At 38.5% G+C, this 18,705-nt stretch overlaps 1 protein-coding gene across 1 annotated transcript; it reads right to left on the bottom strand.

Annotated features, from left to right (window-relative positions):
- Window positions 1–10,171: 10,171 nt before the first annotated feature.
- On the bottom strand, window positions 10,172–18,482 carry LOC143891259 (MDIS1-interacting receptor like kinase 2-like). The gene is made up of 4 exons (XM_077395880.1): window positions 18,446–18,482; window positions 18,047–18,330; window positions 17,702–17,978; window positions 10,172–10,227 (listed from the first exon to the last, which is right to left on the bottom strand). The coding sequence occupies exons 1-4, from the start codon at window positions 18,480–18,482 to the stop codon at window positions 10,172–10,174; spliced, it is 654 nt and encodes a 217-aa protein (XP_077251995.1).
- Window positions 18,483–18,705: the final 223 nt, after the last annotated feature.

Here is an 18,705-nt window from a genome sequence, read left to right as displayed (position 1 = left end):
ACATTCTTCTTATAATTATAAGTACAGAACGATTAAGCTATCTTTGGAATCAATGACTGTGATCAATTCTAGTATTCCATATGGGAATCTGTATATAAAATCAAGTATTCCATTGGATCCACACCACCAAAGTAGATTATTTATTGTTTTACGCTTACATTTTTCAGTGCTATTATAAACACGATGGAATAATTATTCCATTTCAGTGACGTGGTTCCATTGGGGGCGCACTTAGTGCCGGTGTTTGCAAGGACACCCTTCAATTTAGCATTCCTCTAATCATGAAGTGTGATACCAAGTAAATGAAATTGTTTCCTCGATAGTCGCACTCATCTCTTGGGTTGTTACTCTTCTCAACTACCTATCATCTGATCGGGCGGCCCATATTAAAACAAAAGTGTACGAACGGCATCGATGGATGCGATTTGTTCCAAAAAGAGCCAATAAGTTTGGGGGAGGACTATGAGTCTCTTTTGTGAGTACGCAACTTTTCCACATCTTCTCCCAGCCGATGGGCCTCACGGGGAGTGAGTCAATGAACAAAAATGGCAGCGGTTAAACATTCATGCCATTGGCCTCATTGTGGTTGGGCCAAAGTAGATTGATATTATTAAGCTTCTATGCCGTGTGTTGATGGGAGTTGAAATATTGTCTCCTTCTATGCCGTCTGTTGATGGGAGGTGAGATAAAAACGCTCGTAAGGAGTCCTATTAAAACAAAGAAATATAGGCCTGCCTGCCATCCACACCAGAATAGATGGAGTTTTCCAAAAAAATCTGCTAGTGGAGGAAGACCTCCTAGGGATAAGAGACATAGGGCTGAAGAGAGAGCCAAAAAAATATCTTTCGTGTATAATCCTGCATAATCTCGAATGTTATCAGTTCCGGTACGTAGACCAAATAAGACAATACGAGCAAAAGTTCCTAGATTCATGGAGATATAGAACAACATATAAGTTATCATGCTTGCATATCCATCATTTGAGTCTCCAACAATTATTCCAATAATTACATATCCGATTTGACCTATGGACGAATATGCAAGCATATGTTTCATGCTTGCTTGAGAGCATAGAAGTTATCATACTTGTTAATAACTTCTTGGTTATTGATATTTTTTTTCTTCCCTCAATGCTGCTTTGTTTCCGTGGAGATAAAGGGCATGGCCCCAAAGTTGACGACTTAAATGATTATAAATGGGACCTACTTACTTGATAATTCCTCATCACTCACACTCAGCTAAACTTGCTAATTGGATTTCCAAATGTAAGAATCCAATGGTGTGTACAAAAACGTTCAAAATTTCGTAGTTCAAAGGCGTTTCTGCAACAAACGATCAGTTTGGATCTTCCAACAGGGTGGGCCCAATGTAAACCATTCAGTTTTTGAGCTCCAACAGCCCAACCTAAGTAGCACGTACCCCAAAATTTTTCTATGTAGGATGATCCTAACCTTCCTATCATTCGGTAGAGTTTTCTATACGGTGTAGTTTGTTTATTTTTATTGGCAAAGATTTATTTTACTTTTCTAATGGGTGTAGTTTATCTACATATTAGAGGGTTAGAATAGTAAGATGGAGATGATTTTGGAGCGCATATTTACATTGGGGCCCAACAAATGAACGGTTTAGAAGATATGTACATTTTGTGATGCACACAAATGGATGTACGGGTGGACATGGTTCGGTTCGGTTCCGGGGTATACTCATAACCGAACCATGTGCAATCGGTTCCCAGAATTTGGAACCAGAACCAAACCATATACTTTGGTACCAAACCGAACCAGAACCGAACTTGATCGGTTCGGTTCGGTTTTGGGTATACCCAAGCTTTATTTTTTGTCCTTTGCATAAAAGCAACTAAGCAAGGTTTGAAAAGGTTATGTAATGTAACAATGAATATAGTGACAATGAACAGAGTCACTTTACATCTCTCGGTGGGCCATGATAGATGAGCACAGACGTGTCGAGCAGGAGCCTTGTATTTACTTGGCTGAGGATTGGAATCATAAATGTACCAATCAAATAGTGCTAACTTATAATCAACACATCTATTGAAACAATCGACATATTTAACTAGGTAGGTGATATATTCGACCCCTTTTCTTACTTGGGACAGCCCTCATGTGTATTTACAACTACCCTTTTTACATTAGAGGAGGCGGTCCCGATTAAGAAAAAGGGGTGAATATATCATTTCCCTATAGTCTATTTGGAAGGCCCCCTCACTCATTACTTTTCTTCTACATGGGTGACGCCTCCAAGGTAGAGAGATCGAGGGCGCATATCTGGCATAAGAATTGCTCTCGTTTCATTTATTTCCAAACCATATGGCTTTTCTAAGGCAACGGAGAAAGACAAATAGGGAGTCGATTTAAGATATTTGGGGGTCGATTATCACTGGCCTAAAAAAAACTCTCTACTTGCAATGTGTTATTTTCAACGAATAAAAGTGAGATTAGACAGGGAAAAGCAGTAGCATCCATCCGACGGGCGTCATAGTGAGTCGCCAATGTACATAGACATTATTACCTTTGGAATGTCCGGTGTGAAGAGATAAGAAGAGACGACTAATGTGGGAGTGGGTCCTCAATGTATTAAGTTGGAGTGTGTTTTTCCTCATCTTCTTACTGTTGTTGATGTGTTTTTCGTCCCTCTATGCCTGCTTTTTTCCATGGAGATTAAGGGTATGGTCCCAAAGTTGACTACTTGAATGAACATATATGGGACCCACTTGGATGATAATGCCTCATCAGTCCCATGCAACTAATCTGACCAGTTCTGTTTTGTGTTGATTACCAGGTCTGTAATTAAGTGAATGATATGTGTGAGTTGGTGTGTGATGTGTGTTGAACGGATGGGCGTGCCAATTTGTAAAGTAAATAACCAACATACTAAGGGCAATTGACTTACATCCCCTAGGATTGGATTTCAGGCGATTAAGAAGAAGAAGAAGAGGGCAACCCAATTGCTTTCTTGGGATCTAATGCCATTTGTTTAACAAAATTAAGGACTTTCGAAGGGGCAAGATGCCAGAGTAGTGATCATGGCTTTATCGTCAATGCACGCAGAATACAAACGACTCGACAGAGATTGACATGAATTGATTAAATTCTTAATAAAACAAATACAAATAGATGCCAGTGCAATGGATAAAGAATTAAAGAGAAATGCTAACTGAATATGATGAAAGCATTATGGGAGGAGTCCATGCATTTATAATGGCACACAAAAATGTTACATTAAATGAATAAAAAATGCTCCTCGGCAAGTTGGTCCAATGGGAGAACTCTTGTAGGTATTTTTTTCTGGGGTGCCCTTCTGTTTAACATTCTTCTTATAATTATAAGTACAGAACGATTAAGCTATCTTTGGAATCAATGACTTTGATCAATTCTAGTATTCCAGATGGGAATCTGTATATATAATCAAGTATTCCATTGGATCCTCACCACCAAAGTAGATTATTTATTGTTATACTCTTAGATTGGCCTCATGGTGGGTGAGTCATCAGATACCAAGTAAACGAAATTGTTTTCTCAGTAGTCGCACTCATCTCTTGGGTGGTTACTCTTCTCAACTACCTATCATCTGATCGGGCGACCCATATTAAAACAAAAGTGTACGAACGGCATCGATGGATGCGATTTGTCCCAAAAAGAGCCTATAAGTTTGGGGGAGGACTATGAGTACATAGATTTTATTAAGCTTCTACGCCGTGTGTTCATGGGAGTTGAAATATTGTCTCCTTCTATGCCGTGGGTTGATGGGAGTTGAGATAAACTTTGACATCTATTCCCGTATAGGGACTTGCTAGGCCATTTAGCGGAAAGCCATTTTGCGGCTGGCTTTTGCATGTGAGAACAGCCACATCATCAGATACATTAAATGCATGATACAAGTCCCTCCCGTATAACATAATCCGAACTTATATTTTTCAATGAACATCCAACAACAGACTGATCCAACTTATGCAGATGATGTTTATATAATATTGTAGCATGTTATTTTACACATCTGTCAAATGAGCAATGGGACCAAAAGCTCCAAAACCATGTGGGTTGCCTCACGATGGTCTACAAAGATCAACGGCATACATTAAACATACATGCCATCCAAAAAAAAACAGTAAACATCCATGTACCCTTGTGGGACACAAGACTTGATCTCGAGGTGGCTATCAGCCTAGTTTATCTCTTATTTCTATCAAATACACTGACCTAATAAGCAAAAGTGAGTAACTTGCAAAGTATTTTTTTTCCTTTGCATAAAAGCAACTTAGCAAGATTTGAAAAGGTGAGAATTTATATAGTGGCCGACTGTGAGATTTACAAGGGCAGGGCCTGCCCTTTGGTTTTTTATCCAGTCAAACTACCTTTTTTGACTTCCCCTTGAGATCAAAAATCAAATGGGCAGGGTTTTGCCACCCTACCCTTGTAAATCTCACGGTCGGACATCATATAAAAACTCTAAAAAGGTTATGTAATGTGACAATAAATATAGTGACAATGAACGGGTCACGTTAAATCTCTCGGTCGGCCTTGATAGATGTGCACAGTCGTGTGAAGAGCAGGAGCCATGTATTTAGGATTGGAATCAAAAATAAATGTACCGATCAAATAGTACTAACTTAGAAATTATAATCAACACATCTTATTGAAACAACATATTTAACAACGTAGGTGATATATTCGACCCCTTTTCTTACTTGGGACAGCCCCTCTGGTGTATTTACAACTACGCTTTTACAATAGAGGAGGCTGTCCCGATTAAGAAAAAGCGATGAATATATCATTTCCCTCTAACTATAGTTTATTTGGAGGCCCCCACAATAGAGGAGGCTGTCCCGATTAAGAAAAAGGGATGAATATATCATTTACCTCTAACTATAGTTTATTTGGAGGCCCCCCCTCACTCATTACTTTTCTTCTACATGCGTGACGCCTTCAAGGTAGAGAGATCGAGGGGGCATATCTTGCATAAGAATTGCTCTCGTTTCATTTATTTCCAAACCATGACTTTTTTAAGGCAATGGAGAAAATGGATAAAAAAAGGGGAGTGGTAAATCGACCCCCAAATATCTTAAAGACACATAGGGAGTCAATTTGACCCGGCAAGTTTGACCTGTTTTCCCATGATTTAGAGGGAAATGATGTGATTATGAGAGATTTTATCTATAGTGTAAGTCCTTACAATGAGTATTGTTCTTCAAAAAGCACTGTATGGCCTACATCTTAGGATGATCCAAACCGTCCATTTGATGGGCCACAATGTAAGTAGGTTGTGTGCCAAAATTCATTTTCATAGGATAATTACAACCCTCCAATCAATAAATGTTTCATAAATATGTTGTTCCTCTATAGACTGCATGGCTAGGATCATCGCATGGAAATGTGTTTTTTGGGAACATCCTATTTACGATGTGGCCCATCAATTGGACGGTTTGGATCATCATATGGTGTAAGTTATACAATACTTTTTTTTTAATAGGGAGTGTAAGAAATATGTTTTTGGTTTGCAAGCTTTGTCACAAAATTCTTGTTACAATATATATGGTGTAAGCCCATGTAGTGAACTATTTTTTAATAAGCCGGTAGGGGTCCCCACAAAACCCCAACTTACCTATCAAAAATTGAGTAAATATTTTACCGCCTACACCATAGGATGATCCAACCCGTCCATTTGATCATTCCGAAACGATGATCGCATCCCTACAATCTATAGATAAATCACATAATTTGGAAACCCCGCAACTGTGTTGGGATCATCCTATGGAAATGATTTTTGGCATACAACCTATGGCGTAAGTCCGTTCAATCAAGTATTTTTCAAAAGAATCGTACGCCTTGTATCATAGGATGATCCAAACCGTCCATTTAATGGGCCACAGTATAAATTGATTGTTCCCCAAAAATAATTACATATGATAATTCCATGCCCTTCTTTTAGAAAAACTTCCTACTGTATCATATTAGCTGGAGGCATTTAAGTCATTTTGATGCTAGAAGTTTCTCAGAATGAGAAATGATTTGAGGGTACAATCGTCAATTGCATACGAAAAGTACCGACATATGGTACCTGTCTACGACAATTACGAAAAAAAACTACCAAAAAGAGGTATAGACATATGACAATGACGAAAAAACTACGTTATATGACGCATTCGGGACAAGTTACAAAATATTGATGGATGCCGAGCACCTGAAGAGGAACAACAATTATGGAAACCTCTATCGATTGGAGGGCTACGATCAGCCTATGGAAATGATTTTACGGGCACAACCGATTGATGTTGTATTCCATCACATGGACGGTTTGGATCAGCCTATAACCCTCTATAGATCGGAGGGTTAGGATCAACCTATGAAAATTATTTTGAGGGCACAACCTATTTAGGCAGTGGCCCATCTAATGGACTGTTTGGATCATCCTATGGTACGGGCCATACCGTACATTTTAACAAAGTGAGGAGTGTGATCATCAAAATACGGTGAGTAGTGCCATTATAAAATATGCCAGTGAGGACATTAACACTAAAATATGGCAGTGGTTCCAAAATCCAAAACAACCCGGCTTGAGTTGAGGTGGTCAACAATTGGTACCATATCAAATTGGGTCAACCCGACCCAACCCAGCCCGAATTGGAAATCGGGTTGGGTAGGGTTGAGGAAATTGCAAATCGGGTAGGGTCGGGTTGAAGCCAGCCGGGTTGGACACCAGGTTGGGTCGGGTTGGGTTGGAAAAATGGGTTCCTTGGGTTGGCCTCAACCCGACCCGAGTTACACCCCTAACGATGACGGAAAAACTACTTTTCATTAGTCACTATGTGAGGGTCAAATTACGGAAAGTTTGATATTACGAATGCAGGACACCTGTAAAAATATTGACGAATTCCGGGCATTTTAAGAGGAACAACAATTATGGAAACCTCTATAGATTGGAGGGCTAGGATCAGCCTATGGAAATGATTATACGGGCACAACCTATTTATGTTGTGTTCCATCACATGGACGGTTTGGATCAACCTATGATGTGGTCTGTACAATTCTTTGTCGGCCCGGGCCCTTGCCTTCAATGCTGCAATGTCCCTGCCATTTCACTAAGTCGGATTTGTCTAGGGTACTTTCGCCATTTCACTGCTGCAATGTCCCTGCCATTTGCCATGTTATTTGTGGGAATTCTTATTTCTGTATATTTTTTATTTCTCAGTCGGAAATCCTGATCAGGTGCCTATGGTTTTCAAAAGAAAATCCGTATAGACTGTATAATATCTATTCTAAATTGATTTACATTTTATTTTTATCAATCTTAGTAGGTAAAATTGTTACTAAGAGCCCAGTCTCTCCGATGGATCAAAAGCTTCGGGAAGAGTTGTGCGTATTCTGCTGATGTTTTGAAATAGGGTTTGGAGATTTTTTATCATGCTTTTTGTTCTTTGGTTCTTAGAAACCGCTAGATAGCAAGATCTTGTTCGGTGGTGGAAGCTGGCAATTGGAGAATTGCATGTTGATATGTTGCTGAAATGATAGAATTAGGTTCTGCTGGAACTATCATTATGATTTGATTTTTTATAGATTCGAAACTTGATGCAGATTTGCTTAGGTTTGTGATATGTATATGATACGTTTACAGTCTTATCTCTCTGCATCTCAAACACTCTCTCCTCCTTGCAAAAAAAATCCCCTTTCTTTCAAGAAGAATGCTGAATTGAAGGAAGCCTCTGGAAAAACTCAGTTTCAGGCAAACATTCGATCAATGCCACCCCACAACATTTATTTCTTCCTCCAATAAATCAGAGAAGTTTATTTGTTCTTTCAAAGAAATTTTTTTCCTGTTTCTTCTACTAATTGATCATGTTGCCATTTCTTTGATTATTCTAATATAAAATTTCTTCTGAAATTAACAATAATTACATAGTAATATTGAACAATATTTTTAAAAAGTTATACTAATTCATTAATAAATATTGAAATAAACAAATTGTAAAATACCTTAGTGGCACGTGCTGTGCACGTGCATATTTTACTAGTGGATAAAAAAAGGGGAGTGGTAAATCGACCCCCAAATATCTTAAAGACACATAGGGAGTCGATTTAAGATATTTGGGGGGCGATTTACCACTCTCCTAAAAAAAAACTAGCTACTTGCAATGTGTTATTTTCAACAAATAAAAGTGAGATTTGACAGGTGAAAGCAGTAGCATTCATCCGACGGGCCTCATAGTGAGTCGCCAATGTACATTTAGACATTATTACCTTTGGAATATCCGGTGGGAGGACATAAGAAAAGACGACTAATGTGGGAGTGGGTCCTCAATGTATTAAGTTGGAGCGTGTTTTTCCTCATCTTCTTATTGTTGTTGATGTGTTTTTCGTCGCTCTATGCCTGTATTTTTTTCCATGGAGATTATATGGGACCCACTTGGATGATAATGCCTCATCAGTCCCAGGCAACTAATCTGACTAGTTCTATTTTGTGTTGATTACCAGGTCTAATTAAGTGAATGATGTGTGTGAGTTGGTGTGTGATGTACTAATGTGTAATGTACTAATGTGTGTTGAACAGATGGGCGTTTCAATTTGTAAAGTAAATAACCAACATACTAAGGGCAATTGACTTCAGTCTCCTGGATTGGATTTCAGGCAATTGAGAAGAAGAGGACAACCCAATTTCTTTCTTGGGACCTTATGCCTTTTGTTTAACAAAATTAAGGACATTCGAAGGGGAAGGGGCAAGATGCCTGAGTGATGATGGCTTTATCGTCAATGCACACAAAATACAAACGACTCGACAGAGATCGACATGAATCGATTAAATTCTTAATAGATGCCAGTGCAATGGATAAAGAATTAAAGAGAAATGCTCACTGAATATGATGAAACCATTTTGGGTGGAGTCCATGCATGGTGCATCTATAATGGCACAAAAATGTTAAATTAAATGAATAATAAAATGGAGTTTTTATATGATGCCCGACCGTGAGATTTTCAAGGGCAGGGTGTCAAAACCATGCCCACTTGATTTTCCATCTGGTCAAACCACCTTTTTGACTTCCCACTTAGATGAAAAATCGTGTGGGCAGGGTTTTGACACCCTGCCCTTGAAAATCTCACTGTCGGGCATCATATAAAAACTCAATAAAATGCACCTCGGCAAGTTGGACCAATGGGAGCACTCTTGTAGGTATTTTTTCTTGGGTGCCCTTCAGTTTAACATTCTTCTTATAATTATAAGTGCAGAATCATTAAGCTATCTTTGGGATCAATGACTGATCAATTCTAATATTCCATTGGATCCACACCACTAAAGTAGATTATTTATTGTTTTAAGCTTACATTTTCCGTGCTATTATAAACACGATGGAATAATTATTCCACTTCAGTGACGTGGATCCATTGGGGGCGCACTTGCTGCCGGTGTTTGGAAGGACACCCTTCAATTTAGCATTCCTCTAATCATGAAGTGTGATACCAAGTAAATGAAACTGTTTCCTCAAACTCATCTCTTGGGTTGTTTCTCTTCTCAACTACCTATCATCTGATCGGGCGGCCCATATTAAAACAAAAGTGTACGAACGGCATCGATGGATGCGATTTGTTCCAAAAAGAGCCAATAAGTTTGGGGGAGGACTATGAGTCTCTTTTGTGAGTACGCGACTTTTCCACATCTTCTCCCGGCCGATGGGCCTCACGGGGAGTGAGTCAATGTACAAAAATGGCAGCGGTTGAACATTCATGCCATTGGCCTCATTGTGATTGGGTCGAAGTGGATTGATATTATTGATTTTGGCATGCCCGGTGGTAGGATATAAGAAGAGACGATTAATTTGGGATGCGTCCTCGATGTATTAAGTTGAGGTGTTTTTCCCCTCATCTTCTTGTTATTATTGATGTCACGCCCTGAACCCGGAATTCGGGGTCCGGCCAAGTGACAGCCGCTACACGCTCATAGGATCACCCCCACAAGCATGCAAGGCTCCATCACAACCAACTATTAACAACATTCAGAGCGTCTAATAAATACGAAAGTTTTAGTCTCAATTAAAGTTCAAATGAAATACATATATAATAGGTCTATTTAAATCTGAATCCAATAATACTTATTCAACGACAATCACCTTAATCAAGTAATAAAATTCTCAAAGCTGGAATACTGAAAGAAAGCAGGAAATCTCCTAGGCTCCAATCCAAGCGCCTGAATTCCTCACCAGGTCTACTGCCGCCTCGGAATCTGAAAATTGTTAAACCACATAATGAGCTAACAACCCAGCCGGTTTTCCAAATCTAAGTCAGCTAATAGGAAAACATATACATGCTAGTGCGGAACAAGAAATAAAATGCCATAAAATTTTAGTCTATGCAAAAAATTGTAAAAAACAAGGAAATCGTTTCAACATAAACTGCATAAGAAAAATACATATTTTTACTAAAAGAATTTCCAAGCGTACCACTCGGTTTTACAATTTCCATTTTTTTAATCAATGACAAAAATCACATATCAGTCTTCTTTGTGGCCAACTTCCAACCTTATTGGCAAGTAGCGTGTTGGATATTGACCCTACATGACATTACACGAATGGCGGCAATTGAAAATTCATGACATGGGCTTCATAGTGATTGGGCCAATGTACGTAGAAATTATTGGCTTTGGCGTGTCCGGTGGGAGGAGATAAGAAGAGACGACTTATGTGGGAGCGGGTCTTCGTAGTGATTGGGCAATGTACATAGAAATTATTGGCTTTAGCGTGTCCGGTGGGAGGAGATAAGAAGAGACTACTTATGTGGGAGCGGGTCCTAATATATTAAGTTGTGGTGTGTTTTTCCTTGTCTTCGTTTGTTGTTGTTGATGTGTTTTTCTTCCCTCTATCCCTGCTTTGTTTTCACAGAGATCAAGGTTATTAACAAAATATGAGAAGATTTCTAGTAATCTTACTTAATTATAATCAATCCGAGACTTATGTGGGAGCGGGTCTTCATAGTGATTGGGGCAATGTACATAGAAATTATTGGCTTTGGCGTGTCCGGTGGGAGGAGATAAGAAGAGACGACTTATGTGGGAGCGGGTCCTAATATATTAAGTTGTGGTGTGTTTTTCCTTGTCTTCGTGTTGTTGTTGTTGTGTTTTTCTTCCCTCTATCCCTGCTTTGTTTCCACAGAGATCAAGGGTATTGACAAAATATGAGAAGATTTCTAGTAATCTTACTTAATTATAATCAATCCCAAATTGTGCTTATATAGAGCACTCAAAGGATAATCATAGAATGAAATCTTGACAATTATGAAAGGAAACAATTTTAATCAAATATACTTTCCTAATCTCTCTAGAGTTACCTTTCTTTCTCTACGGTACCTCTTCTAATATGCTTGCCTAGTCTAACACAACAATGATCCGACGGTGAGATCTAAATCTAATCCAACGGTGAGATTTCACATGTTCTAACAGGTTTGGCGTAAAAGTTGCCGACATGAATGATCATAGATAGGACCCACTTAGATGATAATTTCTCATCAGTCCAATGCAACTAAAATGACTATTTCTGTTTGGTGTTGATTACATGGTCTGAATTAATCGAATGGTATGTGTGAGTTAGCGTGTGATGTGTGTTGAATGTGCAGGCACACCAATTTGTAAAGTAAATGACCAGTATACAATTCTAAGGGCAATTGAATTCTGTCCCCTTCGATTGGATTTCTGATAATTGAGGGAATGCCACTTCTATTTTTGGGTACATGATGCCAAAGTGATGGCTTTATGATAGTCATGATTGTAATTTTTTGTGCCATCTAAAATGCAAATTGACTAGGGGCGTCCTATACTCCCTTTTTTGCAAGGGCGCCTATGAATCTAGCATTCCCCAAAATCATTGAAAAGATATAAGGCAATTTTATAATTTTAATGAAGTTTATTGGCATGCACTTGATTTTTGTCGTTGTTTACATTTTTCTTCGATCTTCTCTATGAAAATTTAAAAAAAAGGTGATCCATTTTGAAAAGAAGCTATTTTATTAGTCTTAGTTAATTGAAATTAAGGGGGCTATTTATAATATGCATTCACATCCGAGAGTATTTTAATCCATTACCTATAAATTCGTGCTTCAGAATCAGTATTTGAACGTGGTAGAGCAAATGTAAAGTAACTAGCTGTTAGACCCTAAAACCAATGCCATAGGCATTGGCTTGTGGTGGTACCTTGCACCCTTGCCAATAGCCAAGATGGGCCTAGGGAGTTAGGCCAATAGGAAACAAGGTAGGAAGAAGGCCATGGGACCAAGGCATTGGCGTGGGCTATGCATAGCTTGCACGGGCAAGCATTGCTGGGCACTGGATCGGTGAGCACTGGCTGGATCGGTGGGCACTGGATTGTTGGGCACTGGCTGGTGGGCACTGGATTGGCGGGCAACGATAAGCCAATAAGCATGTGGCAAGTGGCCAGCACATGGGCGTAGTGCCCAAGCTTTGCACATGGAATATTTTCTCTTGGATCACATAGGCTTTGCCGAACCACGTAAAACTTGTGTGTACTTTTGTGGTTATGATTGTGATTTGTTTTAGCTTGCTTTGAATCGTGAGTTTTAATCGGACCAGTGTCCATCGATTTTTTTCAACAGTATCACTTATGGAACAGTCAAATCAATGTGAAGACCTCAAGATCATTTTTTGGGGGGCTCTACTATACCAACAAAAATTTGATCCAGGCTGGTGGATTTGACGCAAGTGGACGTCTCTTATTGTTTCTCAAAGGGAGGTGTCCTATTATAAGAGGCTAGTTGCTAGTTTATAAAGGAAGCAAAATTAGTGTGGGTTGATGGTAAGTACAATGTTAGAAAGGAGATCCTATTTAATATGATTTCTCCTAGCTTTTAGAAACATGATGGAGTTGGAATTCTCGGAAGACTAGTTGGAAATATAGAGATTATCTCACTCACGATTTTAAGGAGGAAGAAAATATTAAGAAGAAACGTCATCTTGGTTTCAATTCATCATGAATATTGCAACAAAAGAAGGAAATTTTCTGCATAGTTAAGTCCTTATTAATTAGCAAGGAAAAGAGGGTTTTGGCCTTTTAAGTCTATAATTATAGAAGGTTTATGTCTTGTAAGTCTGTAATTAAACAGTTAACTTAAGTCTCAAAATAAGCTAGGAGATTAATAAAAAGTGAACTGGGAAATAACTTTCTCCAAAATTGCCTTGTAAGTCTGTAATTATAGAAGTGTTTTCATAGCTTATGTATGACTAACAAAATTTTGAAACCGAAATTTTCGCTGTTATTTTTCCTTTTGGACAAAATCTTGGAGGAACTTGAAGAGCCAAATATTGTAGCATGTTACACATAGGTCAAATGAGCAATGAGACCATAAGGTCCAAAACCATGTGGTTGGGTTGCCTCATGACGGTCTACAAAGATTAACAGTCAGAATTAAACATACACGTCCCCATGTGGGAACCAAGACTTGATCTCGACGGTGAGTATCAGCTTAGTCCGTCTCTTATTCGATAAACTACATGAAACACTGACCTAAATATACAATGTAACTGAGTAGGTGAAGAGACTCGACCAATTTATACTTGAAATTCCATTAGTTAAGACAATTAACAAAGAATTTCTATGTCCAACAATGCTCTTAATTGTATATTAACTAAGGGCCTCTTTGAATATTTCCAAAAAAATATATTCATCTACTTTAAAAACCATTTAAGTTGATACTCTTAGGACCAATGTGATGTTATTATATACACACGTAATTTAAATATGTAGTCAGGAAGTCTTAAATAGGGGAAGTCTTTATTAACACTCAAATGATAAACATAGCAAGAGAATAAGATTATTATAGAAAGACATTATCCTAATCTAATTCACTTGCCTAATCTAACCCAACCAACCAATATAGCCTAACCAAATCAAATCTTCTAATCTCATAATATTTGATCTGATTTGATTTCATTCTCAGAATAAGATAATTATGGATCTGATTTGAGGTCATAATATTTGATCTGATCAGAATGAAATCAAATCAGATCAAATATTATGAGATTAGAAGATTTGATTTGGTTAGGCTATATTGGTTGGTTGGGTTAGATTAGGCAATTGAATTAGATTAGGATAATGTCTTTCCATAATTATCTTATTCTCTTGCTATGTTTATCATTTGAGTGTTCTATAAAAACACTCCTTGTGTTCAATGTAAATCATCCAAGAATTAGTGAAATCCTTAATTTCTTCATGGTATCAGAGCCGGTCAATCCTGCCCGGACACGGCCTTGGCCACAACCCTAGAAGTAGACCTGGCAAAAAGTGACCCGCACCCGCGGGTCCACCCGGCCCGCCCGCAAATTTGCGGGTGTGGGTCTCTGATTAGTGACCCGTTTGAAGTAGACCTGTGGGTCCACCCGGCCCGTCAAAACTGGGCCGGGCCGGGTAAACCCTCGGGTGCCCGTGGGTACCCGTAGCATCAAAAAAGCAAAAACACAAAAATGAAAAAATCAGTTTTGAATGGAGCTATTGCACATAAGAGCTCTTCCACATGCATCTTATTTTAGATTGGCCAATCAATTTTGAATTTTCAAGTTGCCTGTTGTAGTGGAATTTTTAGGCTGCCTGTTGTACTTGGAATAGACTGAAGGTATTAGGTATATGCTTTTAAAAGCTAACATGTCGGTTCTTGATCCATCAATGCGAAGTTTATTGCATTTATTTTGTTATTCTACTTGTTGATTAAGCATTCATTGTCACACAATTCATGTATTCAATTGATAGTACTTTTCACGCACTAGAAACACTTCTATTTGATGGGTATTTCATAATTTTCGCCTAACCTTAGAGGCTTGGAGAATGTGATACCAATAGAACTCCAAAATTTGCCCGGTTACCCGCGGGTTTACCCGTACCCGCCTGGGTGGGGTCTGGGTACATGAAATGGCTACCCGCAGAATCGCGGGTATTTTTTTATCCGTACCCGCTGGGTCCGTACCCGCGCGGGTTACCCGTTTGCTAGGTCTACCTAGAAGCTTCGCTTTCCGGCGGGCGGCCGGATTAGCTGTCCGCCCGGCCACCATCACCATCTTTTACAAGTTTGTTTTATTGCTGTCTTTTTAAAATAAAAAAAATTTCCTCCTCTTAGTTTTGTTGCCTAGCTATCCACGATCTTTCCTAAGCAGTCCGTCCTAGCTTACTGCCTCTGTCATTCCCTTTGGAAAGGATCTTCAACTCAAATGAGAGGGCTGATATTTGCTGCCTTGTTTTTTATTTGGTATCCACACCCTTTTCCATACTTCCCATGGTTTTTCTTCAAGCTGTTGTCGATTCAACTTTTCGAGAGTTTCTTTTCTTTCCAAGTCAAGTGAATTTATGGCTCTTAAATGAGGCAAGGCAGGTAGTAATGATGACAAGTCAATCATATCTAGGGCTGCAACTCGAGCCAGGTTTTACCCGACCCGCATCGACCCGACCCGAAAATAGCTTGGGTCGGGTTCAGGTTTCATGGGTTTCGGGTCGAGCCGGGTTCAGCATTCAAAAACCCGCATGAATCTCGGGTCGAGCCGGGTTTGAAGGGGCCCGACCCGACCCGACCCGAGTTACATAAGTTATAGTATGTACATTTTTTTCTATTGTTAGTTAAAAGTTAAAGGGATAATTACATTTACACCCCCTCTAGTTTTTGACACATCCACTTCCACCCCTATAGTTTAAAACGTGACAAATACACCCTTGTAGTTTCAATTTGTTTAAGGTAGGCCCCCTCAGCTGAAGGTTCATCCATAGATTGAAGGGTTAGGATGATCCGATGGAGCTGCTTTTTTGGGCACATCCTATCTATGTCAGGACCCATCAAATGAACGCTTTGGATCATCCAAACAATGTGGGTCCACATTATTTGGATGATTTTTTGGTAGTGATGGTACATCCAAACAATAAGATAGCACACAAACAGTTTGTATTAGTTCAAAGCACCTTAGATAGGCTCTTTAAGCCGTAATCCTATATGTTTTTAGTAATTTTTTTATTAATATAAATACCCTGGCACACGACAAATAAATAGAAAATATTAATTAATAATAAAATATTCAAATGGTTTGGAAGTTAAGTATGATTGTTTGAACATTATTGATCTAAGTCATTCATGTTTTATACCTCACCTTAATGTTTCAATTCCCTAATAAAGTCATTAGGAACGAATTCAACATTCAGGCGCCGTGCGTGGATTTTAGAATCTTGGATTTTCTCAAAATCCTAGATGGGAGACAAGAGAAGGAGACCGTCTGTTCCGCTTCTCTTTAGAATCTTGGATTTTAAGTAAGAAATCCAAGTTTTAGAAATCTCTCCCTCCCATCCTGAGATTCTAAAACCTGAAAACATGGGATGATCTCCTAATTTCTTGCTAAAGGAAAGAAGGGCAAGAAATCAGAAAACAACGGCTGGTCTCCTTCTTCTCTCGTCTCCCATCTATGATTTTGAGGAAATCAAAGATTCTAAAATCCGTGTATCCAGACGGCCCCTCAGTTGTTTTTGCCATGTTCTTTATAAGTATGTTATTTTTAAAAATAAATTTTAGCCTGTCTTAAAGTGGGGATATATGAGAAAGAAAATCGGTTTACTCTAATGGGTAACACGGCATGTGATCGCTTTAGGTAGTTCTGTTTCTTTTGATGTAAAATGAGCGTAAAACAAATTTTATCCTCATTTTAAAGTGGAAAATGAGGGCAAAATGAATTTTGCACACATTTTATGTTGAAAGAAATGGAGCCTGTGGAAAAATTTCCTATAAAATGAGGTATCCAAATTGGAAAAGTCAATTTTTAGGTTCCACATTTTTTATTCTAAGTGCCCTTTAACCTTTTGCACATCACAAATACATCTTAGCTTAAGGTGCATTGAAACGAGTACATGAGCTTACCATGACAAGAGAAGTTTGGACGTTGGTCTTACTTCGGTGCTTGTCTCACCATTGGATCAGGTCAGTGCTGGCTTGTAACTTATCATCTAGCAAAAATGTGCCAGTTGATGGTCGATGAAAGGTGGTCCTAACAGGCACAATAGAGGTACAAAAATAAAAAGAAATATGCTAATTTTTTGTCGAAAAATGTCCAATCTAAACCCTAGAAATTAAAATTATCTATATCCAAATCACACATTTTAAAACAGGAAAATTTATCAAAATCCCTTTGGCTAAAGTATACTAGTAAGAAGTACCCAAAATTTTGGTTAATTACTAGTCAGCACTCATTTGCTTAAAATTTCAATCACTTTTAAGGTGTTTTATTTTGTTTTGGATGTGCAATATTGTTTTGAATTTCGAGAACCGATTGTGATCCAAAACTTGATTACTGGACTCAAATATACGTTTAGGACCTGTTTGTTTTGAATTATCAGAATCGATTGTCAGTCCAAACCAATTATTGGACACAAAAATACGTTTAATTGTGAGTCCTATAATCGGTTTAGGACAATCAGTTCTCATAATCAAAAACAAAAAGGGCCTTAATTTTGAGCCCAATAATTAGTTTTGGACTCACAATTGGTTCCCAAAATCTCAAACAAAAAGGGCCTAAGGATATTGTATTTCTATGGTGGGGCTAATCACAGCAATAGTCTAAAACATATTGACCTTAGGTGGGTGAGCCCAATAACAGAAAACCCAAATAAGACGTAATATTCTAAACAATTATACTGCAACAATAAAGTAGGCACAATATGTAAGGAACTAACCTGCAGCAACATATCCCCAAGTGCCTGCAAGTTCTGTCCAATTGGATGAATCAGGCTTGAGAAGTCTAGCAGTACCAAAATGAGAGACATGAGCCTCAAATTCTGAATCCAATAAAACATTTTTGCTAGAGACATCTCGATGAACTATCGGCAGGACACAATCATGGTGCATGTATGATAAAGAAAGTGCTACAGCTTTAATATTATTCACCCTCTTCACCCAATCCAACTCCATTGCCCCTTTCTCACTGCCTTTCCATAAACCAGAAACATACATCTATGATGGGAACAAAATCCGTAAAGCTTGACAATGTTACGATGACGGATAAACGTTAAGGTGCGTACCTCATTTATGAAACTTCTCTGATCAATTTGCTCACCATCTTCCAATTTGTGAAGTTTCTTTATAGCGACTACTTGACCTATTGGCAGAGTTGCTCTGTGAACTCTCCTATATCCTCCCTCCCCAATGCAGTATTTGTCATCAAAGTCTTCTGTTGCATCGATGATATCTTCATGAGAAATACACCCATCCCAATTCCATATAAAAATTAAATCTTCATTCCTTTCATTTCTCTCTTCCTTTGCATTTCTTCTTCCACGGCCAAAAATAGTAAAAATGCCAAGAACTAGAAGTATAAGAAACAATGCACTTAAAAGAGGAAAAATGATCAATATGATAATTTCGTGTCTCGTTTTTTTCTTCACCATTGTTTAGCCACAAGGAATTGCAGGGTTGCAAACCATGATCTTTGCCACATAAACCTTTGTTGTGGTCCATCCATATGATGGACCACAACGTAAATAGGTTTTTTTTTTTCTTTTGGAAAAGATAACAGAACGTAAATAGGTTGTACCCCAAAATCATTCCCGTAGGATGATCGTAGCCCTCCAATCTATAGAGGTTTCCATAATATGCACTTCCTCTATAGATTTGAGGACTAGGATCATCCTGCTGAGATGAATTTTAGGGGCACAACCTATTTACGTTGTGGTCCATCACA

The sequence above is a fragment of the Tasmannia lanceolata genome, unplaced genomic scaffold (genome assembly GCF_043159265.1).
Source record: "Tasmannia lanceolata isolate RefF3 unplaced genomic scaffold, GAP_Taslan_0.1 ptg000013l, whole genome shotgun sequence".
NCBI lineage: Eukaryota > Viridiplantae > Streptophyta > Magnoliopsida > Canellales > Winteraceae > Tasmannia > Tasmannia lanceolata.
Note: the sequence above shows the minus strand (reverse complement) of the source record. Positions and strands in the feature narration are given on the sequence as shown.